Genomic DNA, 24,642 nt, shown 5'->3' on the forward strand with positions numbered 1-24,642 from the left:
TTGCACTGCTCCAAAACCTCATCAGCACATCAGACTGATGCCATCCCATTCATGAAGATACAAGCCATGTGCTAGTCAGGAATTAAGACTACCATGAAGTTATTTCATTAACATGCTGTTACACTTGACTTTTCATGTGGTCTCTCATGGATTTCTTTGTGTGAAGTTTGTTAAATTTTGAAAGGTAATTTATGTGATTTATGGGAAGGATATTCAAACTCGGGTTAATCCTACAAATCAGGCTGAATTTTTTAGTATAATTACAGATATTTTACTTTCTGCATAATTTGTCTTTTATGCAAATTAATCTTCTAATTTGAAATGAATTACAAATGTTTTGCAATGTACAGTTATAATAGTGTTAGTTTTCACTATTGCCCTCCCTTTCCCCGTCCTATCCTTTTAATTTGTCTTGCAAGAAAAACAAACATATAGGAATACAGTTATTTTGGTTATGGTTTTATATTCTTTCTAATCCCAAACTCAAATTACATTCTCATCACTGTGTAATATAATGTTTTTCCCAAAGTGACTATTGTACAATCCCATAATTCTTAATTAAATGATCTTCTAAACTAAGCTTTTGAGTAAAATGAAATGATATATCATCATCTTTCAGTGCTCTGCAAAAAACATCTGATTGATAGGGCTTTAGAAGAAGACTGAAGGTATGTCTCTTAGATTATAGAGAGAGAAAAAATGTATGGTAGGTGACCGTCTAGTTGATCTGCAGAACTGATGATTTTAATCCTGCTGAAATTTAAATTGTGTTTTTAATTGTGTGTTACGGTGCCTATAGCCTTGGATAGGTGTCTTTTTAGTTATTTTTAAAAATCAAATATATTTCCATACATCTACAACTTAATCGTAATGATCCAGATTAGCAACTATGTAGCATAGACATACACTCCTGTGCTATCTTTTCCTTTATAATATTATTTGTATTTTGAAGACTATTACAGTGCTGAGGTGGCCAGATAGGTTTAACCTCTCCTCTTAGATTAATGGATACAAGTGAGTATTTTGTTAATATATTCCTTCATGTGAAATTTCGATTTACTTTCTGGTTTAAGGCTACTTGAAATTGCAATACCACTTAAGGCTGTTAAACACTACCTTGTTTAATTTTTATAAGCCTTTTGCCTTTTATTCAAGACCTTTCAAGGATTGAGGTTTAATTTAGTTTCTTCCCTTCCTCTACCCTATGAGTTTGTGGCATTCTTTCTCCTTGGCAAAAAACTGCCTCCTTTCAGGGTATGATTTAGATGGTAGTACTTCACGCATGATACTCCATGCAACACTTCAAGCCCTTAAGATAGGCATTTAGAGATGGAGAGCACTTTGCTAAGGAGCTAAGTATTGATGTACTGTAGGAAATTCACATAATGCTAGTGCAAATACTGTGTGATTAATTTTGACATTTTTTCAAAGAAATGAACTATTGCAAATAGCTAAAGAATGCTAATATGCTCCCCCCTCCCTCTCCTACACTGGTCCCAAATAGTTATTATAGTAGTTGTTCTTGGAGTGCTTCCACATGTTCATTCCAATGTAAGTATGTGCACGCCTCATGCACAGTTGGCAGAATTTTTTCCTTTAGTGGTATCTGTCGGGTCGGTTCTAGTGCCTCCTGGTGCCGCACACTCATAGCACTGGAATAAAGTGTCCTGCTGAGCCTGCGCCCTTCAGTTCCTTCTTACCGCCCATGACAGTTGCTGGACCATCCCTCATTGTTTCAGCAATCTTTTCCGGTGGTTTCCTCTCGTTTGTTCTGTATATAGTTTTTAATAGTTAGTTTGAAAGTAGTTTTAGTAAGTTAAGTAGGCAGAGTTCTTGGACACCTCTACACTTGTTGGAGAGGCTTATCTACTCCCCGCTACTGGGGTATGCCTCGGTCACCAGACTTTAAGCACTGCTTTTCCTGTGGCAAGTCGATGCCATTGAGCGACCAGCACGCTAGTTGCCTCAACTGCTTACAGGAAGCTCACAGGAAGGCTCGCTGTCAGATCTGCAGTGAGTTCAAGCTCTGCACCCAGAAAGACCAGGCAGTGAAGCTGAAGGCCCTGATGGAGGCATCACTGAGACCAGCATCAGAGTCGCAATCGGACTTGGCACAGAGCATCTCCACTTCGGTACAGAGCATGCATCCCGCCAGTAGGGACTCTCAGCACCATTCCTTCTTGCCAGTGCCTAGGGAGGCATTGCAAGCACCGAGACAAAAATCATTCCCTGGTACCAAAAGGGAGCAAGCAAGGAGACCCATGTCGGGTTGCTCTCCCTCCCCAGTACCACTACAGACCCCACCAGTGGCCCTGGCACACTTGCCGATCCTGCATCCCTCAGCAAGGAACGCACCATCCTCCAGCAGACAGTGTACTAGGCAGTTCGTGGTACCATCTACCCCAGAGGCATGTTCAGTAGCTAGGGACTTGCTCACACTGCCAGTACCAGGGTCCCCTAACATCCAGGTCTTGACAATGCCAGCGCTGTCAAGGGGCAAAGAGCCCTCCACTGGCCTCCGAATGGCACCGAGACCACTCTTCCTCAGTAAACCCACTTTGATCACCTTATCCCCACGACACCACTCACCAGCACCGGGAGGGTCAGCACCACCATGGTCTCCTTGCAGCTCGTCTTCCTCATCAGGGACAGAGGTGGAGTCCTACTCTTCCCACCATCAGGGCCATCCACGCCACTCACCATGCCCGTCCTACATTACAAGGACATCTAGTTTAGTGGTAACTCTGAACACTTGGCCAATGCGATAATGAGGGTCGGCACCCATGCAGTGGTGTTTTTGGAATCTCTGGGAATTTCCCCCAGGCCAAGGCACTGACTCAAGGCCTCAAAGAGTAGGGCACCTCCAGTTCTGTGCCACAAGACACCAGACCTGGGCTCCAGTACTGAGCCACCCGAGCACATCAGTCAAGTCTTGGCTGACACAGAGGAGAGATTAGAGGTCTTACCAGCCTCACCCATTACCTCCTCTTGTCAGGACTTGGTCTCGAATTTGGGCATCTAGGCAGAGGTGGTGAAAGAGAACTCATGGCCTCCTGGACACCTTGGCGGTGGTAGGCCCCTTGAGTGGATCTCCCCCTGAATGAGGTTATTATGGAGCTTGTTAAGGCTCTTTGGCAGAACCCTCCTTCCTTCCCATTGAAAGCTAAATGGACGAAGCAAAAATATTTTGTGCCTGCTGAGGGCTGTGAATTCCTATTCTCGCACCCTCCCCCAGGATCCCTGGTGGTGGAAGCCACCAAGGATAGGGACCGCCAAGGTCAAGCAGGTCCCACATCTAGAATCATAGAATATCAGGGTTGGAAGGGACCTCAGGAGGTCATCTAGTCCAACCCCCTGCTCAAAGCTGGACCAATCCCCAACTAAATCATCCCAGTCAGAGCTTTGTCAAGCCAGACCTTAAAAACTTCTAAGGAAGGAGATTCCACCACCTCCCTAGGTAACCCATTCCAGTGCTTCACCACCCTCCTAGTGAAAATTTTTTTCCTAATATCCAACCTAAACCTCCCCAACTGCAACTTGAGACCATTACTCCTCGTTCTGTCATCTGCTACCACTAAGAACAGTCTAGATCCATCCTCTTTGGAACCCCCTTTCCGGTAGCTGAAAGCAGCTATCAAATCCCCCCTCGTTCTCTTCTGCAGACTAAACAATCCCAGTTCCCTCAGCCTCTCCTCATAAGTCATGTGTTCCAGTCCCCTAATCAATTTTGTTGCCGTCCCCTGGACATTTTCCAATTTTTCCACATCCTTCCTGTAGTGTGGGGCCCAAAACTGGACACAGTACTCCAGATGAAGCCTCACCAATGACGAATAGAGGGGAACGATCATGTCCCTCGATCTGCTGGCAATGCCCCTACTTATACATGCCAAAATTCCATAGGCCTTCTTGCAACAACGGCACACTGTTGACTCATATCCAGCTTCTCATCCACTGTAACTCCTAGGTCCTTTTCTGCAGAACTGCTGCCTAGCCATTCAGTCCTTATCCTGTAGCAGTGCATGGGATTCTTCCGTCCTAAGTGCAGGACTCTGCACTTGTCCTTGTTGAACCTCATCAGATTTCTTTTGGCCGAATCCTCCAATTTGTCTAGGTCCCACTGTATCCTATCCCTACCCTCCAGTGTATCTATCTCTCCTCCCAGTTTTGTGTCATCTGCAAACTTGCTGAGGGTGCAATCCACGCCATCCTCCAAATCATTAATGAAGATATTGAACAAAACCGGCCTGAGGACCGACCCTTGGGGCACTCTGCTTGATACCAGCTGCCAACTAGACGTGGAGCCATTGATCACTACCCGACAATCTAGCCAGCTTTCTGTTCACCTTATAGTGCATTCATCCAGCCCATACTTCTTTAACTTGCTGGCAAGAATACTGTGGGAGACCCTTTCAAAAGCTTTGCTAAAGTCAAGGAATAACACGTCCACTGCTTTCCCCTCATCCACAGACCCAGTTATCTCGTCATAGAAGGCAATTAGATTAGTCAGGCATGACTTGCCCTTGGTGAATCCATGCTGACTGTTCCTGATCACTTTCCTCTCGTCTAAGTGCTTCAGAATTGATTCCTTGAGGACATGCTCCATGATTTTTCCAGGGACTGAGGTGAGGCTGACTGGCCTGTAGTTCCCCGGATCCTCCTCCTTCCCTTTTTTAAAGATGGGCACTACATTAGCCTTTTTCCAGTCATCCGGGACGTTTCCCGATCACCATGAGTTTTCAAAGATAATGGCCAATGGCTCTGCAATCACATCCACCAACTCCTTTATCACCCTCATATGCAACGCATCCAGCCCCATGGACTTGTGCACGTCCAGCTTTTCTAAATAGTCCCGAATCACTTCTTTCTCCACAGAGGGCTGGTCACCTCCTCCCCATGCTGTGCTGCCCAGTGCAGCAGTCTGGGAGCTGACCTTATTCGTGAAGACAGAGGCAAAAAAATCATTGAGTACATTAGCTTTTTCCACATCCTCTGTCACTAGGTTGCCTCCCTCATTGAGTAAGAACCCACACTTTCCTTGACTCTCTTCTTGTTGCTAACATACCTGAAGAAACCCTTCTTGTTACTCTTCACATCTCTTGCTAGCTGCAACTCCAGGTGTGATTTGGCCTTCCTGATTTCACTCTTGCGTGCCTGAGCAATATTTTTATACTCCTCCCTGGTCATTTGTCCAATCTTCCACTTCTTGTAAGCTTCTTGATGATCTAAGGTGAAGGACCCCAAAAAGCTGGGCTTGTTTGGCAGGAAAGCCTACTCCACAGGGGGATTGGAGTTCCGCATAATGAACCAGCAAGCCTTGCTAAGTCACTATGACTTTAACGTGTGAGAAGCAAGGCAGAAAATTTAAAGACAGGCTTCCCCAGGATGCCAGGCAACAGTTCTTTTCCCTGGTGGAGGAGGAGAAGACAGTGGCCCAGGCCATCCTGCAGGCAGCCTTGGACACCACGAATTCCATGGCCAGATCAATGGTCACGGCTGTCATCATGCACAGAAACTCGTGATTACAAGCCTCGGGGTTTCTTCAGGAGGTGCAGCAGATGATCCAGGAACTTCCATTCTAAAGGTCCTCGCTCTTTTCGGAGCAAATAAATGCTAAGCTGTATGGCCTTAAAGACTAAGGCAACTCTGAAATCCCTGGGCCTATATTCGCCTGCAGCGTTTAGAAGGCATGATAGCCCCCAACAATCTGGGTGCTATTATTCTCAACCACCCAACCACAACCAGCAGAAGAGAAAGAACAAGGGGTTTGGGCATAGGTCCCTCTGCCGTCTTCCTCCACAGAACCATCACAGTCTACCCCTCATTATTCAGGCACCTCGAAGCACTCGTTTTGATGAGGTGTTTGAGGTCGATTTACCAATCCCTTCACTTCAGGATCCAGTTACCCCTGTATGTTCCAACTGTCTGTCCCATATCCTTAGTGCCTGGAACCACATTACCTCAGACCACTAAACACAGTGGAATTTGGGCATACCCTCCAATTTTCGTCAGCTCCACCTTCCCACCAACTTTCCCCATCCCTCTTCAGAGATCCTTCTCACAAGCAACTATTGGAGCAAGAAGTCTAATCCCTCCTTTGGAGCGGGGCTGTGGAAGAGGTTCTGCACCAACTAAGAGGAAAGGGCATCTATTCCCGCTACTTCCTGGTCCCAAATATCAAGAGGAGTTTCAGAGCAATCCTAGACCTGCGTTGGCTCAACCGCTTTATCAAGAAGTTGATGTTTCACATAGTCTCCTTGGCCTCCATCATCCTGTCACTGGATCCAGGGGATTGGTATGTTGCCCTCGACTTGGAAGACACAAACTTCCACATATCGATTTTCCAAGGCCACAAACGGTTTCTAAGATTTTTGGTAAACCAGACCCATTACCAATGACCATTTGGTCTATCACAGGGGCAGGCAAACTTTTTGGCCTGAGGGCCGCATCAGGTTTCTGAAATTGTGTGGAGGCCCGGTTAGGGGAGGCTGTGCCCCCTATCCAACCCCGACCCCCCCACCCCCCGCTTCTCACCCCCTGACAGCCCCCCTGATGTTGGACTCCACCTGCCCCATCCACCCCCCCTCCCGCTCTCGGTCCCCTGACTTCTCCCAGACTCCCCACCCCTAATTGCCCCCCGCCATCCCATCCAACCCCCCCCTCCTTCCTGACTGCCCCCCGAGACCTCTGCCCCATCCAACTACCCCTTGTCCCTGATTGCCCCGGACCCCTCGCCCCTAACTGCCCACCACCACCCCATTTAACTCCCCCTCTCCTTCCTGACTGCCCCCCCCCCCCGTCTCTTGACTGCCCCATCCAACCCCTCCTCTCCTTCCTGACTGCCTTCCCTGGGACCCCTGCTCCCCTTCAACCCCCATTCCCCACCTTGTGACCACCGCGACCCCTATCCACGCCCCTGACCACCCCCCGAACTCCCCCGCCGTCTATCCAAGCCCCCCCCCCCCCCGCTCCCTGCCCCCTTACCACACTGCCTGGCTCACCGGTGGCTGGCAGCACGGCTGCACCAGGACAAGCAGCCATGCCGTGCAGCACAGAGCCCTGGATCAGGCCGGGCTCTGCAGCCCTGCCGCTCAGAGCATAGCACCGTGCAGTGGTGTGGCTGCGGGGGAGGATGGATAGCCTCCTGGGCCAGGAACTCAGGGGCCGGGCAGGATGGGCCCACAGGGCATTGTTTCATAGAATCATAGAATATCAGGGTTGGAAGGGACCTCAGGAGGTCATCTAGTCCAACCCCCTGCTCAAAGCAGGACCAATCCCCAACTAAATCATCCCACCCAGGGCTTTGTCAAGCCTGATCTTAAAAACTTGTAAGGAAGGAGATTCCACCACCTCCCCTAGGTAACGCATTCCAGTGTTTTACCACCCTCCTAGTGAAAATGTTTGCCCACCTCTGGTCTATCAGCTGCCATGCAGGTCTTCACCAAGTGTTTGGCAGTGGTACTGGTCTTTCTAAAAAAGGGAGTTCATGTTTTCCTATATCTCAACAATTGGCTGATCAAAGGTTCGTTCAGAGCGCAGGTGGAGTCCAACATCAATCTCATGCAATCGATCTTCTGAGCTTTGGGGCTATTATAAATGACCAGAAGTCTACTCTTATTTCTGTGCAGAGAATAGAATTCATCGGGGCAGTGCTCGAATCTGTGCAGTCAATGGTCCTGCTTCTGGAGGACCGCTTCCATGCAATTTCATCTTTGTTAAGCTCCCTTCAGGCATAATCATGACAGTTGCAGGTTTGCATGAGCCTCCTCAGTCACATGGTATCATGCACATATGTGGTATCATATGCGGGGCTGCATCTCAGACCTCACCATGCGTGGTTGGCCACGGTATACTTTCCTTCCAGACATCATCTGGACATGATGCTCACCGTTCTATCTTGAGTCCTCGACTCAGTGACATGGTGGTTGGATTGCCACACAGTCTATGTGGGAGTACCCTTTGTGAGGTGCCGGCCATCCCCATATCTGGTCTCTGATGCCTTGGTGCTGGTTGGGGAGCCCACCTGGGGCATCTCAAGACCCAAGGCCTGTGGTGTCGAGAGGAACTTTCACTCCACATCAATATCAGAGAACTCAGGGCAGACTGCTTGGCCTGTCAGGCGTTTTTGGCCCACATCACAAACAAGACAGTCTTAGTTCTCACAATGCAACAGCCATGTATTACATCAACAAGCAGGGCGCAGCTCACTCTCTTCACCCCACCCCCCATGTCAGGAGGCAGTCTATCTGGAAATTCTGCATTTCACATTCAGTCAGCCTAGAAGCATCTTACCTACCTGGTGCACAGAACCAGCTTGCAGACTGCCTCAGCAGGTCCTTTTCCAGTCACCGCGAGTGGTCCCTTCACCCAGATATTGCAAGAGACATCTTTCAAAAGTGGGGGACTCCCCATGTAGACCTATTTGCCACCCATTACAACAGGAAATGCCAGCAGTTCTGCTCCCTAGGGGTCACAGCCCCAGGTCTCTTATGGACACCTTTCCTGTTCTACGCCTTCCCCCCATTCTGTTGATTCACAAGGTTCTGATGAGGATCAAGCAGGACCGAGCACGGGTCTTCCTGATAGTTCCAGCGTGGCCCAGGCAGTACTCATTCACCATACTTGTACCCTTTCAGTGGAGGCCCCAATCCAGCTTCCGCTGCACCCAGACTTGATCACACAGGACCATCTCCAGCTCCTCCACCTAAACCTCAGCTCGCTTCATCTGTTGGCCTGGAACTTTCATCGGTGAACCTTGAAGAGCAGGCTTGCTCATAGCAGGTTCGTAGCATCCTTCTGGGCAGTAGAAAACCCTCCACTAGGGCAACGTACCTGGCAAAGTAGAAAGGATTCGTCATCTGGTTTTTCCATCATGGAGTTCTGCCCATGCAGTTCTCATTGCAGCTTGTTCTGGAGTATCTTCTGGTTTTGAAGCAGTAAGGACTGGCTTTTTCTTCAGTCAAGGTTCAGCTGGCAGCCATTTCAGCCTTTCATCACAGTAGGTCAGTTTTCTCACACAAAATGGTAATTCATTTTCTCAAAGACCTGGTGAGGGTATTTCCTCAGATAAAGGAAACAATTCCTCCCTGGGACCTAACCCTTGTTCTGTCAAAACTAACAGACCTGACCTTTGAGCCGCTAATGACATACTCGCTGTTGGAAGGTGGCCTTTTTGGTGGTCATTATGTCAGCCAGGAGAGTGTCAGAGATCTGGGCCCTCACCTCACAGCCCCCATATCCAAACTTCTTCAAAAATAAAGTGCTGCCCATGTCCAAAGTTCCTCCCAAAAGTGGTTTCTCAATTCTACTGCAACCAATCAATTTTTCTGCCAGTTTTCTATCCTAAGCCACACACAGATAGGGAAGAACAATATTTGTACTCCCTGGATGTCAGACGGGCCCTGGCATTCTGTTATTAGAGGACCAAACCATTCTGTAAATCACCACAGCTTTTCATAGCAATAGCTGAAAGGATGAAGGGGCTCCCCATCTCCGCTTAGATAATTTAGTTTTGGATCACATCATGTATCCAGGCATGGTATGACCTCTCAGCCCCCTCCCTCCTCCCCCCCCCCCCACACCACTACCACCACTACCTGAATGCTCCTTCCATAAGGGCTCAGGCTTCTTTGGCAGCTTTTCTAGCTCAAATCCCTATCCAAGATATCTGCAGGGCTGCAACCTGTTCCTGGGTGCACATGTTCTCAGCGCACTGTGCCATCACTCAGCATCTAGAGATGATGCCCACTTTGGCCATGCTATGTTGCAGATTCTCCTTGAACTCCGAGGCCACCCCTGGTGCAGCTGCCTGTGAGTCACCTACATTGGAATGGACATGTGCAAGCACTTGAAGAGGAAAACCGATTACTGACCTTCTGTAACTTCTTGTTTGAGATGTGTCGTACATGTCCATTTCGAGGCCAGGGATGTAAAATATTAAACAGTTAACTGGTAAGTATTAGTCTGACCATTAACCCACTCTAACCGTTAACCCCCTGCGCACCGGCCGGTGCTGTCCCAGCCGCGCTGGCCAGCTGGAGCAGCCATAGCCCCAGCCTGGCTGGCCGAAGCAGCCACAGCCCCTCTCCCTTTAATCGGTTAACCGGCTAAATGATATAATTTTAATCATTTAAATGGTTATCTTTTACAATGATATTTACATACCTGTCCAAGACCCACCCACCAGCCCCTCTCTCGGAGTGTTTGGTAAGAAGAAACTGCAGGGTGCGGGCTTGGCAAGGCATTTTATTCCGGCGCTATGAGTGTGTGGCACCAGGGGGTGCTACGGCTAACCTGTAGATGGATACTACTAAGGGAAAAAATTCCAGCAATTATGCTCAGGGCACTCACTCACGTACATTGGAATGGACATGTGCAACACATCTCAAAGAACAACAGTTATAAAAGCCAGTACATAATCAGTTGTGAACATGACTCAGTGAGGCTGGAGAAACAGTGTTGTTAGTCAAGGCACGTGGCATAACTGAAGGAGGACAGCAAATTTGTAATATAAGTAATTTATTTGGTCATAGGACCTTCTCTAGAGGTGTTCAGGAGCAGCAACAAGGAAGTGGATCTTGGAAATGAGCTAGCATTCATGACCCAAAGGATGGACTTTGTGCTGCAAGAGGGAGGACAAAGAGGAGTGGAAGGATTTGACAGCAGGTTCCACAGAGGGAGGTGAGTTAGAGAGGCAGTGAAGTCCTGGACATAAATGGACAGGTAGCTAGCGATTGAAGAATAAATGGGTGGGCGGTGGTCAAGGAGGTGAAGTGCTGGTGGCAGAGGGGGAATGTAGAAATCAGAGAAGGAGGTATACATAGTGAAGATAAGGTCAAGCAAGTGGCCATTTTGGTGAGTGAGACAGTTGATTTAGCATTTGAGATCAAACAAGGTAAAGGTCAGAAGGCAGGCAGCTAACAAGGGACAAGACATCAACAGATGAGGGTGGGAGATTGTGAGCAGAGGAGGGAGAGCCAAGTATTGGACAGAGCAAAGAGATCGGGAGGGGATGCAAGGAAAGAAGAGGAAAGAGTCAGACGGAGTGTTGTTTAGTAAACTATCTCTCTGTCATTCTCACTTGTTACAAAACCTCCTTTTGTTTCACCCAAGGCTTCAAAGAAGAGGGGAAAATGTTTTTTGTCGGTTGGTTTTTTTTAGGTTTCACTACAGACTATTGTAGCAAAGCTAACTGAATTGAAATGTGTGCACCTTCAGCTCTTCACTATATTTATAATGGAATGACAGTACAGTAAAATTTGTCTTACTCAATTTTTAGTTTTAATTTTGACTGATCAGTTGTGTTTCTGGGGTTCCCAGGACCAACAGCATTAGGACCAGAGGTTTTGTATAAGCCAGATATTGTGGAAACTCTCTTGTTGTACCTTATCAATGACCTTTACTCTGAAGTGCTTGTCATCCTTACAACGAGACCTCATTCATTACAGGTGAAAGGTAATTCATTCTTTAATTTAGTTTCTGGGTCTCTCTTGAGGAAAGACTATCACTCCTGTGAAATAATGTGTAGAGTTTTTCATGGTATACGCAACTACTGAATAGCTTCAAGCCTGGCTTAGGCTGTTAAAAAGAAAATGAAATGGCTGATTGAGTACACTCGTTTGAAAAATACTAGAATACATTGCTAAACCTTCAGCCACAATTCTGTGCAGTATAGTCTGTCTGTTCCAGACAAACCTACATTTAACAGACAGACCAGGTTAATTCTTCACTCTTAAGAAGGGTAATCTTTTTATTTTAGGGTTGAAGACTTTGGCAGGGAATTGTAGGAAATCTCAGATTGCATCTGTCTTCATTCTCTTGGCAAGTAAATAAATGTATAAAAAACTTTTTGCTTTCAGTTCTGCTGATTCCCTAATTTAGAAAGAAAGACATACTGACGGTGATGAAAAAATCAGGAAACTTTCCTATTAAAGTTTTCAGCATCTCAAAGTTTAAATAATTTTACACTGACCGTACTAAAAGTCTGATTATGGTATAAAATAGGGTTTCATGATTTAAGTCCTAAGACTTACTTTACTTTAGTTTGTTATATTGTAGATCTTATTTTCTTTTCTGTGGAGGGTGAAAAACCTTCTGTATTTCATACAGCTCAGTGTTGCAGAAATGAAAGTGGGTTAATTAGGTGCTGAAATGTCATTGTTAACTGTGTTTGCTTTATCTGCAATTTTAGAATAACCAACATTGATACATATTAAGTTTGTTTTCAAGAACATGAATCTAATGACAATAATGCATACTTTGGTAAATAATGGAGAGTTCTGTGATTTGTGAAAGGTGTTTCTCCCTTCCTAGAACACTCAATTTTTTTGGTAAGCTTTTCATAATACAATACAATTACACAGAATGATTGCGGGGGGGCAACTTTGTAGGTGGATAGCTGAAAAGGATTTCATTGCATAGGCCATTAAACACATTTGTTTTGTCAAACATATTTGGTAACAGTTGTTGAGCAAACTGTATTTTTGGAAGATTCTCTTTATCCATTACGTTGTTTTCCCTGATCCCACTCAACTGCTGTCCACTTAATATCTACTATGGAAGTTTTAATTTGTCACTAACAAAAAATAAAGAAAGAAAGGGTGCAATCAGTCAGAGAATCTTGGCATGAAAAGAAACTCTTGGTATTAATTATATTAGTCTGTCACGAGGATTTAGAGTGGTGTATTGTTCAGAGGTCATATTTATTTGAACTGTTTTAATGTAGAAAGTTTTTAGAGGGTAGAGGAAGGAGATGCAACATGGATTGTACAGGGGCTTGGGAATAGGCACAATCACATTCTTTAAACTCAGGAACTGCAAGGAACAAGAGGGTATAATGCTGCCAGTAGTTCTCGGGCAGGTTCAGGGCAATAGTCCTTAAACTACTTCAGAGTTGGCCCCAGGTGGGTCAAATGCCTTCTACAATCTGATGCCTCAGTACATGCTGACCTTATGCTCCAGGAGGTATTCTGCTCCAGGATTATACTAAGAGCTTCCTCTTCTCCGACCCCAATTCTAGAGTGTCTGAAAAGCCATGATCTAGCCCTTTCTTTGTTGCACTTGCCTTAGCATGAATGAGCACAACCTAAAGGGAGGTACTTCAGAGACAATACTTTGCTTTTCTATAGCATCTTCCATCCATATTCAAAGTTTTTTTTACTAATTAAAGTTAACTGAGCATTGCAGCACCCCTTGTAAGTAGGCAAGTATTTTATCCCATTTTGCTAATAGGGAAATTGAGGCACAAAGAGATTTAAGTGACTGGTCAGAAGTCAAAAAGGAAGTTGGTGTCAGAACCAGGAATAGAACCCCAATCTTCTGACTCCTGATCCTCAGACTTAACCACAAGACCAATATAAAGCATCTGTTAACGAACTAAAAAATTTCAAAACATGATTACCTTCACAGAATTGGGAATATAAAGCTAAAGCTGTACCTTCACATGATCAACTTCTGTGCAAGTGAAACTAATATTTCAGCTCTGCCTCATGTACTGAGAGCTATCAACCATATTTGTTCTATTGCAGGGGATTATTTGAGGGACTAAACAATTGCCAGACCCTTTCAGAGATGAACTATTGAAAAATAGATACAACTTCAAAGAAAGTAAAACCTTTACAGATAACAGAAGGCGAGATATCTAAATCCACAGTTTCCAACCTACAATCTCTGAAAATTTTTGACTAAGGCACAAAAAAGGTTGTGCTATAATGCTAGCTTTCACTCCTTTTGTGTTTAAGCTTTTAGTCAAGACAGTGTTTTTGTTAACTCAAGTAATCTGTTTATCCTTGAGATTAAATAGGAGCAGACATTCAAATGATAAAAATAACCACCCTTTTGCCTGCTACTCCATGTTCTTACGTTTGTCCTTCAGCTCTGACTACAGTTAATGTGAAAAGTTGTACATTACTAATACGTCATTGCAAAACATTTTGAGATACTTTGTATGCAAGACAGATTAAAATAATCACCCTTCTTTCCCCTTCTTCTTTACATTCTTTTTACTACTTTTCTGATTATTAGTTTGTGAGAAATTGATGTTGGTAATGTTATTTCATTTTATGAAGAATGTTTTAGTATTAGGTGCAATATGCTGTATATTGATTTGAATGAGCTTTTATACCAGAACCCATTTGTTCTTTGCTTTTGGATATAGTGAATCCATAAAATGTTAAAAAAAAAAAAAAAAAACACCTATATATCCCTTCTATGTCCATACAGGAAATTCTGTTTTCTTTTCTTGTATAGATTGCCTCTCCCTTCATAGGGCAATCAGATCCATTTGTGCCCTAGGAAACTTAGCTGTGTCCAAGAACCTAGTTTATATAAAGGGGACCTTCATTTGAACAGCTGGACAGCTAAAAAAGGAAAAATCTTTGAAAATAATATGCATTTCTAAAATAACCTCCAAATCATTCAGTCTGTTTAGGAAACAGATTGCAGATTAATTCCCTGGATAAATAGAATAGATTTGCCCTTTTAGAAAATAAGACATGTCTCTCGTTCAATCACATTTGTAATAGAAGACTTTGCTGTGTTTCACTTAACTCTTTATTAACTTCACACTGCATCATAGGAGAGGAATAGCAAGATATGTCAGTTCTAAAGACTTGTGGCTTCTTACTGAACTTTTAAGAAACCAATAAGTCTGCCTCCTTAGTTATAGTATTCGACGGAATTAAAGATGCTTTTTCTTCCTCTTAGTCTTTTTTATCCTAGTTCTCCCTTGTCCTCTTTTTAGTATTGATTTATATTCCTATTCATTATGAAGAAAACAACTAGCAAGAGGGAACCAAAAGTAATTTACTCACCATGCAGGACTCTGTTTCCCATGTGGCTTTCTTAATACACCCATTCCCCCTCTTGAGCTAACATTTCCCTGTACCCCTTTATTAGCTTTTTGCCCTATAAAGTTATGAACTATTCTCCTCTAGTTTGTGTTCAGTGATGTGTAACATAGGATTAAGGGTTGGGATCAACCAATAATGTCCCCTTTTTCAACTTTTCACAATCCCACTATCCTCTTTGTCTGAAAAACTCCTCAGTACAAAAATAACTGTTTTCTTGAACTGAATGTGCTGTGCTTGGGCAGGGGATTCCTCTTTGCGGAATCAAATCAGAAATGAAAGCAACCTGGGTTGGCCATCTTGCCAATCCCCAGAGCAAGATTGTTTTCTACAGTATGCTTATTAATGCTTCATCCACGCTAGTTTTAATACCTCAAGAAATTGAGCTTCCACCATCTCCTATGAGAGATTATTTAACAGTCATAGATTCATAGATTTCAAGGCATGAAAGGGATCATTGTGATAATCTAGTATGTGACCTCCTGTATAAGATAGGCCTTAGAACTTCCCCCAAATAATGCCTGGAGCAAATCTTTTAGAAGAAGTCCTGATTTAAAAATTGTCGGTGATGGAGAATCCGCCACAACCCTTCGTAAATCATTCCAATGATTATATTACCTTGACGGTTAAAATATACTAATTTTTAGTCTTAATTTGTCTAGCTTCAACTTCCAGACATTGGATCATGTTATACCTTCCTCTGCTAGATTAAAGAGACCATTGTTAAATATTTGTTCCCCGTGTAGTTACCTACAGATTGTAATCAAGTCACCTCTTAAACTTCTCTTTGTTAAACTAAATAGATTAAGCTCTTTGAGTCCATCACTGTAAAACTTGTTTTCTAATCCTTTAATGATGCGCATGGCTGTTCTCTGAATCCTTTCCAATTTTATTGTGGATACCAGAACTGGACACACTATTCCTGCAGGGGTCACACTAGTGCCAAATACAGAGGTAAAATAATATCTCAACTCCTACTCAAGATTCCCTTATTTATGCATCCCATGATCACATTAGCTCTTTTGGCCACAGCATCACACTGAGAGCTCATGTTCAGCTGATTATCCATGATGACCCCCAAATCTTTTTCAGAGTCACTGCTTCCCAGGATAGAGAGTTCCCCATCCTGCAAGTGTGGCTTTACATGCTTTGTTCCTAAATGTATACATTTAGCTGTATTAAAGCACATATTGTTTGCTTGCACCCAGTTTACCAAGCAATTCAGATCATTCTGAATCAGTGACCGGTCTTCTTCATTATTCACCGTGGTCAGGATTTTTTCCCCTGATAAACCTTAATTTTCCCTTTGTTATTGCTCATGTCGATTCCATTCTAGGTGTGTGCATGCCCACGTGAAAAGTTGTCAGAGTTTTTTTACCTTAGCAGTATCTGTAGGGTTAGCTGTTATGCCCTCTTGAGTTCCACACTAAAGCGTTGGTATAATAGGCGTTGCTGACCCTATGCCCTCTCAGTTCCTTCTTATCGCCCATGACGGTTGGTCAGAGCGCCTTATCATGCATCGCAAGAGTGTTAACAGTTCTTACAGTCCATTGTTCTGTCTCCTTTGTTGTTAGTTGATAGGTACTTAGTTAGATCTTTAAATTAAGTGTTAAAGTAGTAGCTTAGGAGTTAGAGTGTCAGCTGGGACTTCACCTCAGAGCAGGGCATGCTCCATTCCCCAGGGTTTAAGCCATGTTCATTTAAGCTGATGCCCATTAGTAACCCCCACGAGAGCTGTTTAAAGTGTTTGGGGGAGTCCCACAGAAAGGATAAGTGCAGGATCTGCAAAAACTTTCGCCTTCAAACTCAGAAGGAGCGGGATATTTGCTTGAGGGTCCTTCTCATGGAGGCTGTGCTTCGTCGTACCTCGGCGCCCTCTCGATCGGACTCCATGCCCGGCACCTCGGCATCAGCATGCACCACATCACCAGCACCAGAACCCACCCGGCATCATTCCCCCTTCCCGGTGCCCAAGAAGCAGTTGGAGTTCCTGGGCCCTCTGGCATGACAGAAAAACGGGGCTTCAGGCAAAGGACCTGGGTACTGCTGCAGTCGGATCCCTAGTCCAGCTAGAGACCTGCGTCCGACCCCTTGCCTGTAAAAGGTGAGTCGCTACCAGCTTGCGAGACTGGCATGACTCCTGCGGTGGTGGAGGTAGGGCAATGGCCTGCTCAATGGCAGTCCTGGCACCCATGGCACGTACCTATTATGTCAGTCCCGTACTCCCACGGTTTCTCCCAGGCTGCATCAGACAAGTTGCCTCTGGCACAGCGAGCACCTGAGTCAAAGCATGGTACTGAATCTGACACCAGGGCGACATAGCAGGCCCCAACACCCAAGGAGCAGCCCCTCCCCCTGCTGTGCATTCATCTTTGTCGTCTCCGGACAAAGCAGTGGTGAACCCCTCGCAAACAAGCAGTCCCCTCCCCCCAATGACTTCAAGGAGCACCCTGCTCAAAAGGGTGGCTGCCAACCTTAACTTAGAGGCAGAGGAGCTAGCGGAGAAGTCGTGTTGCCCATTCACCCAGGGGTCCTTAAAATTTCCAAGTCTGTGTAGCAGACCCCCTCTTCCATTCCGCCTACCTCCAAGAAGGTGGAAAAGAAGTACTTTGTCCCCACAAAGGGATTTGAGTACCTGTCACCCACCATCCAGTGAGATCCCTGGTCGTTTCCACCATCAATGAAAGTCCCAGGCGAGTGGCAAATCAGAAAATAGATGCCAACAGGGGCTGGACTTGTTTGGCAGGAAAATTTATTCGACAGCCAGCCTGCAGTTTGGGGTGTCTAACCATCAGTCCCTGCTAGGCAGGTACAACTTCAACCTGTAGGACTCCATCAGCAAGTTCAAGGAGGGCTTTCCCAGAAGACCGTGCCCAGGAGTTCGCCACGTTGGTGGACGAGGGCAAAGTGGTGGCAAGACATGTCCTCCAGATGGTCTGGGACGTTACGGACTCAGCTGCCAGAATAGTCCCCTTCATGGTGATCATGAGGTGCAGCTCCTGGGTACAATCCTCTGGGCTCCCAGGAGATGCAGACGATTCTTCCGCTTGAGGGAGCAGGGCTCTTTTGGGAGCTGACTGATGCATGGCTCCATGGCCTTAAAGACTCCTGTGCAACCCTTCGTTCCTTGGGCCTTGAAACCCCCCAGCAGGCTAGAAAGCCATTCTAACCACTGCCGCCTTCACCTCCATCGAGGCCCCGGGGTGTCCCCCGGTCCAAATCCTACAGAAAGAAGGTCAGAGACAAAGGATTTAAATGGCGTGACCATTTCTCTTCCTGTTCCTCCTTCCAACCTTGTTCTTTCACAGGCCAAGGAAGCCAAAAGCAGGTGTTTTGAGGATGTGCACTCGGACGGCGCCCCAGTCACTTCCCAGGATCCACCTCCCTGTTCTTTCCTCAACCACTGCTGCCCTTCCGGTCAGCCTGGTTGCGGTTGACGTCGAACAGTTGGACGCTCAACATAATATCTTCAGGCTACACCCTGCAATTTGTGACCAACCCTCCCTCCCACCTCCCTTCCCCATCCCTCTTCAGGGACCCTTCTCACGAGCAACTCCTGTTCAGGAAGTGGAGAGCCTCCTATGCCTAGGGGCGGTAGAGGGAGGTCTTTCCACACTTGAGGAGAAAAGGGTTATGCTCCGTTATTTCCTAATCCCAAAAGCAAAAGGGAGCCTCAGACCCATTCTCGACCTGGGCCACCTCAACAAGTCTCTCAAGTTTTGCATGGTCTCTCTGGCCTCCATTATTCGCTCCCTGGATCCAGGAGACTTGTATGCTGCCCTTGACTTGAATGACACTTATTTCTATTTTCCAGGGGCACATGCGTTTCCTCCATTTTGTGTTGGGCCACTGCCATTTTCAAATCAGGGCGCTGCACTTCAGTCTCTCGTCAGCCCCAAAAGTGTTTACAAAGTGCATAGCACCAGTGGCCACTTACCTGAGGCACCAAGTGGTGCAAATGTATCCATACCTTGATGACTGGCTAATAAAGGGCTGGTGCCGGGATCAGGTGCAGCGGCATCTCGATCTTGTTTGCTCCACCTGTCGTGATCTGGGGCTATTGATAAACGAGAAAAAATACACCATAATGCCTCTACAACACACAGATTTCGTTGGAGCGGTCCTCGACTCTACTCAGAAAACCCTCTATCAGAGCCACCTACCATGTCCGTCCACATATTCACCTCCCATTATGCACTTACCCAGCAGGCCCAGGATGATGCTGGCTTCGGTAGAGCAGTACTGCAAGCCACTAGACTGTGAACTCTGAGCCCCCCTGTGAGGATACTGCTTGTGAGTCACCTAGAATGGAATCGACATGAGCAAGCACACGAAGAAGATAAAATGATTATCTGCCTTTTCATTTAACTGTTGTTCTTCGACCATTACCCGCCCTCCTACCCCTCTGTCGGAGTTGCCGGCAAGAAGGAACTGAGAGGTCGTAGGGTCAGCAGTGCCTAATATACCAACACATGAGTGTGGCACTCAATAGGGCACAACAGCTCACCCTATGGATACCACTAAGGCAAAAATCTCCAACAACTGTGTACATGGGCACACACGCACCTAGAATGGAATGGACATGAGCAACACATCTAGAAAAACAACAGTCATGAAAATGTAGGTAACTGTTTTTATATCCTCTTGTGCCACTCAAAATAATTCTTCCCCATTCTTAATGTATACACCCTTTAAGTTTTGTAGACAGCTAATATTTTGCACCTCAAAACATTTTAGAGAAGCTATATATTTAGCTCGTTTCATCTTCTTTCATAAATCAATCTTTCCAGCCCCCTAATTATTTTTGTTGCTCTTCTGTGAACTCGCTGTAATTTGTCAATATCTCTCTTGTTTTGAGGTGCCCAGGACAGAATGCAATATACTAGATGTGTAATTACTTCTCTACACCATTACCTGGTGCCTCTAAATATACGGAGGCTATTTTTATTACCACTGCACATTGCAAATTCATATCTAATTTGCTGTTCACTGTTGCTTGTTGGCCTTTTCAGCATTACTCCTTTATGGATTTATACCTCTTGTTTCAGATCTGTATTTCTGAACATTTCTCCCCAGATTTCTTCGTTTGCATTTTTCCATGTTGAATTTCTCTTTGTTGCATTCCCCCCATGTTTCTAATCTCTCCAGGGCCAGTTTCTCCAGCTTTCACTGGTTTTGGCAAAAATATCTTGCTTCTTTGATTATGTTGCTTGTATGACTTTTGGTAAATAATTGTACTTTTATATATGTATGTCTCTGCTGCAAGTCCCTTAAACCTTTTCCTGCTGTTTCTGAGATCTAGTTTTGAAACTTTTCAATTTTTTACTATTTGATTTCCCAGTTTTGAAAAAATTTGAAAGAATTGAAATAGTCATCCATTATGGCAGTTTCCATGTCATGGTAGTTTCCTGAGTGATTATCTGCATAGAAGCAGCAGTTTCTATTCGTATATAAGGCATTCATTTACTTTCTACGTTTAAAACAATGCTGTTTACCTGCAGGAGGAGGAGGAAGATGGTTATGAACAAACTCTAGAGTTCCGCAGAGGAGGTGATGGTCAGCCAAGGCGGTCCACACGACCAACCCAACAGTTTTATCAACCCCCAAGGGCTAGAAACTGATAGGAAAAATAAAAGGTAAATATGTAGTAGTGACATTTTGTTTGTGGATTTCAGTTTCAACAAAAGTGCATCCATTGTGGCAAAGGGTATGTACCTCAGTGTTATAATATGAGCTGTTCAAAGTTACCATAATTAAAAAGAAAAAGAACTTTGTGGGGTTATTTTCTGAAGCTTTGTTAATGACAAGGTTGCCTTGAGGTCTCCGGTGTTGAGTTGCCAGTGGTGAGCAGGTTGAAAAAGTACAATAAATTATAGTAATTTCTATTATAAGATACTAAGACCAAATTTACAGTGTAAAGTTCCTACGGGGGAAAATGGGTGTTTCTTATAAAAAGTCTTATTAAAATAAGTAAGCAGTAACACATGACATGGCCTGCTTTATATTGTAATAATGGCATTTTTCAGAAGTATAATGCGGCATAAGCCAAAAATCCACACCTAGAAATGACTGTTATTACAGCTTTATGTATGTACTAGAGTGTTTGTGTCTTTATAAAATACTTGTTTTAACAATTACACTAAATTTAAAAGTTTCATGTTTTCCTTTCAAAATATTATATCAAGTTGATAATAAAACAACCTAATATGTAATCTTTAAAATAAAGATTTACTATTAATTACAAATTGTACTATTTACTATTTTACTATCACTAATTTACTATTAATATATTTTTTTCAGAATCAACCCTTTGCAGTCAGAAGTAAAAGCTTTTACACAACAAATTTTATACTATTTTGCTTTGATTTAGTTCTTTTCCCCCTTAACTATAAAGACCTAATATCTTTTTCGTAGTAAATTGTGCATACATAGGGTACAATTCTGTAGACAGAACATAGACAGATGAAAAATATATTTGGCGTTTTTGTCCCTGAATGTTTTGATGAGGTATACCTGAATACTGACAGCAGAGTGGAGGCTGTCCAGTTTATTGCACTGAATGCAGCATGCATGTTTGCCTGCCTTGTGGGCAGGTGGCATATGTGTGCACAGAGGCAGATTAGGGGTTTGTGGAACCCTGGGCCAGAGCAAGTGGGGGGCCCTCCCCAACCCTTGCAACCTGAAGTCCTTCTCTCTCCCCGGCGCTCCTGCCAGGGAAATGGGGTTGGGACGCGGGGGCTTGTCCCACCCTGTCCTCGCTCCTGCCAGTTCTGCCCTGGAGCACTGTTGCGGCGCGGGGCCTTCCCCTGCTCCCCAGCAGGAGCCCCAGGTGGGCAGAGCGGGGCAAGTCACTGCACCCCGATCCTGCTCCCCAGCAGGAGCGCCCGGTGGGAAGAGTGGGTTAGGGCACAGAGGTACCCTAATTGGCCCAGGCTCCTGGCACGGATCCCAGTGGCCCAGTGGCTGATCCACCATTGTATGTGCATTTGGTGCAAGGAGCTCATGGCCGTCAGAGACTGAGTGCAGACTCTTGAGACCAGAGTGACTGAACTGGAGGAGATAAGAGAGACAGAGGTACATAGAGACAATGTTCTGGGACACAGTAGAGCAGTCCCACGCCCAGTTTGCCAGCCTCTGTGCTGTTGAGAAGGATGAAAATCTTGGGGAAGGAGAACATCAAGCTGGAGCAGAGGGAAACAATCTCATAGTTGCAGGTTTCAGAGTGGTAGCCGTGTTAGTCTGTACTTCCAGATGATGTCATGGTATTCTCTCACACTGACAGTGCCCCCCTAGGAGGGAATCTCAGTTATTAGGAAAAGGCAGATAATAGTAATGGGGATTCAGTGATTAGAAATACAGATAATTGTGTTTGTGATGACTGGGAGAATTGCAAGGTGAATTGCCTGATGAGTGCAAACATTGCTGACCTCTCAAAATATCTAGATAGACTTATGCACAGTATTCAGGAGGAGCTTATGGTTGTGGCACATCTAAGTACCAGTGACTTAGAGAGAGGTAGAAGAGAGGTCCTGGAGGCCAAATTTAGGCTTCTAAGAAAGATTAAAATCCAGGACCTCCAAGGTAGTATTCTCTGAAATGCTTCCAGCTCCACACACATGGCCAATTAGACAGGCAGAACTTCAGAGTCTCCATGAGTGGATGAGATAATGGTGTTCGGAGAAGGGATTTAGGTTTATTACGAGCCAGGGAACAATTTGGGAAAGGAGGAATCTATACAGGAAGTATGGGCTCCACCTAAACCAAAATGGAGCTAGACCATTGGCATGCAAAATTAAAAAGGCCATAGAGGAGTTTTTACGCTAAGGGCAGGGAGAAAGCTGACAGGTGTGGAGGAGCACATAGTTCGAACAGACACATCCCTTAGGGGAGGATTTATTAATGGGGATACTCTATATCCTGTTAAAGAGGAGAGGATAGAAGTTGATAAAGTACATGTAGGAATTGAAGAGAAACAGACAAACAAATGAGAGTCCCATTCAATTACATCACATGAAGGCAGACAGCTAAATATTGACAAATTTCACAAGTGCTTGAATACAAATGCAAGAAGTCTAAGATGGGTGAACTTGAGTGCCTGGTATTGAATTAGGACATTGATATAATGGGCATCTCAGAAACTTGGCGGAATCATGGTAATAAATTGGACACAGTAATACCAGAGTACAAAATATATAGGAATACCAGCGTAGATCACGCTGGAGGGGAAGTGACGCCATATGATCCAACTTAGCTGTTACTACTCAAGAAAGAGACCTTGGAGTCCTTGTAGATAGTTCTCTGAAAACATCCACTCAATGTGTAGCAGCAGTCAAAAAAGCTAACAGTATGTTAGGAACCATTAGGAAAGGATAGATAATAAGACAGAAAATACCATAATGTCACTATCTAAGTACATCGTACGTCCCCACCTTGTATACTGTGTCCAGTTTGGTCGTCCCATCTCAGAAAAGATGTATTAGAATTTGAAAAAGTACTGAGAAAGGCAACAAAAATAATTAGGGGTATGGAACAGCTTCCCTATGAGGAGAAATTAAAAAGACTGGGACTGTTCATCTGAGAAAAGCAACAACTGAGGGGGCATATGACATGAATGGTATAGAGAAAGTGAATAAGGAAGTGTTATTTACCCCCTCACGTAACACATGACCTAGAGGTCACCCAATGAAATTAGTAGGCAGCAGGTTTAAAACTAACATAAGGAAATACTTCTTTACACAAGATACAGTTAATCTGTGGAATTTGTTGCCAGGGGACTGCTCCTGTTTTTTCCTATTCAGATGCCTATTCCTTCTGTTCCATGTCCAGTTACCCAAAGTCTCCTCTCAGGTACATAGGTGAAATTCCTACTGAAATCAGTGTTGTCTTCCTTTGTCCAAGACTCCCGCACTTCAGCCCTTTTATGAGCAATGTACACAGCCAAGTAATTTCCCTTTTTTATTGACTCACTGAGCCCAGCAAAAAGAGTCTACAGCTCTTGCATTAGAGTCTAGGCCCCAGTGAGCCTATCATGAAATGGTCAGGTGAAAAGATACCTGACTTCAGCACAAAAAATAGCACATAAAAATCTTCACTGTGGTCTGAATCTGTAGTGAAGATTATCTTTGCAGCTATAGTTATTAATTTATTAATAATTTATTATTTTAAAATTGAGATGATTCATCCTCAGAAAATGTCACTGGTATCTATGGTAACAAATGTAAAAGGCAAACCATATAATCTCTAGACCCCCAAAAAGCATGATGTTACTAAATTAAAACAAAAATGCAGTGGCTATTAACAGCTGAGTTATCAAGCATGCCCCGCTTGTTAGCCTTTTTCTTTCGTGTGAATCTAATGAATCCTTTAATCTTTAACTGTTGATCAAAGGTCGGTAATGAGTGAAGTGATGTCTTAAGTCGCATCATATTTGGTGAGCATTAACCAGTGAATCTTTTTCAGTTGCCTCTTGTTTTCTTACATGTTTGTTTTTATTAAGCAGTACTTAAATTTGTGATTGGCTTCTGCTGTCCTCTTCCTCCTTCACATGGCTCGGAGTATATTGCTCTAAATTCCTTTGCAAGGTCTATCTGCTAGAGTATGTTTTCACTGCGGAGTTAGTCTAGACTATAACTAGGGCCCTACCAAATTCATAGCCATGAAAAACACGTCACGGACCATGAAATCTGGTCTCCCCCTGTCAAATCTGGTCTTTTGTGTGTTTTTACCCTGTACGATACAGATTTCATAGGGGAGAACAGCATTTCTCAAGTTGTGGGTCCTGACCCAAAAAGGAGTTGCA

The 24,642-nt window shown here is 44.6% G+C and overlaps 1 protein-coding gene across 5 annotated transcripts in view; it reads left to right on the top strand.

Annotated features, from left to right (window-relative positions):
- The window catches only part of TDRD3 (tudor domain containing 3), a 301,146-nt gene that overhangs the window by 269,206 nt on the left and 7,298 nt on the right, over nucleotides 1–24,642 (top strand). For all 5 annotated transcript variants that reach the window (XM_037894974.2, XM_037894990.2, XM_037894967.2 and 2 more), the window contains one exon: nucleotides 20,345–20,479. In XM_037894974.2, coding sequence (XP_037750902.1) covers nucleotides 20,345–20,464 — 120 coding nt within the window. In that variant the 3' untranslated portion in view covers nucleotides 20,465–20,479. The remainder of the gene's footprint in view (nucleotides 1–20,344; nucleotides 20,480–24,642) is intronic.

Source organism: Chelonia mydas, chromosome 1 (genome assembly GCF_015237465.2).
Source record: "Chelonia mydas isolate rCheMyd1 chromosome 1, rCheMyd1.pri.v2, whole genome shotgun sequence".
Taxonomy (NCBI): Eukaryota; Metazoa; Chordata; order Testudines; family Cheloniidae; genus Chelonia; species Chelonia mydas.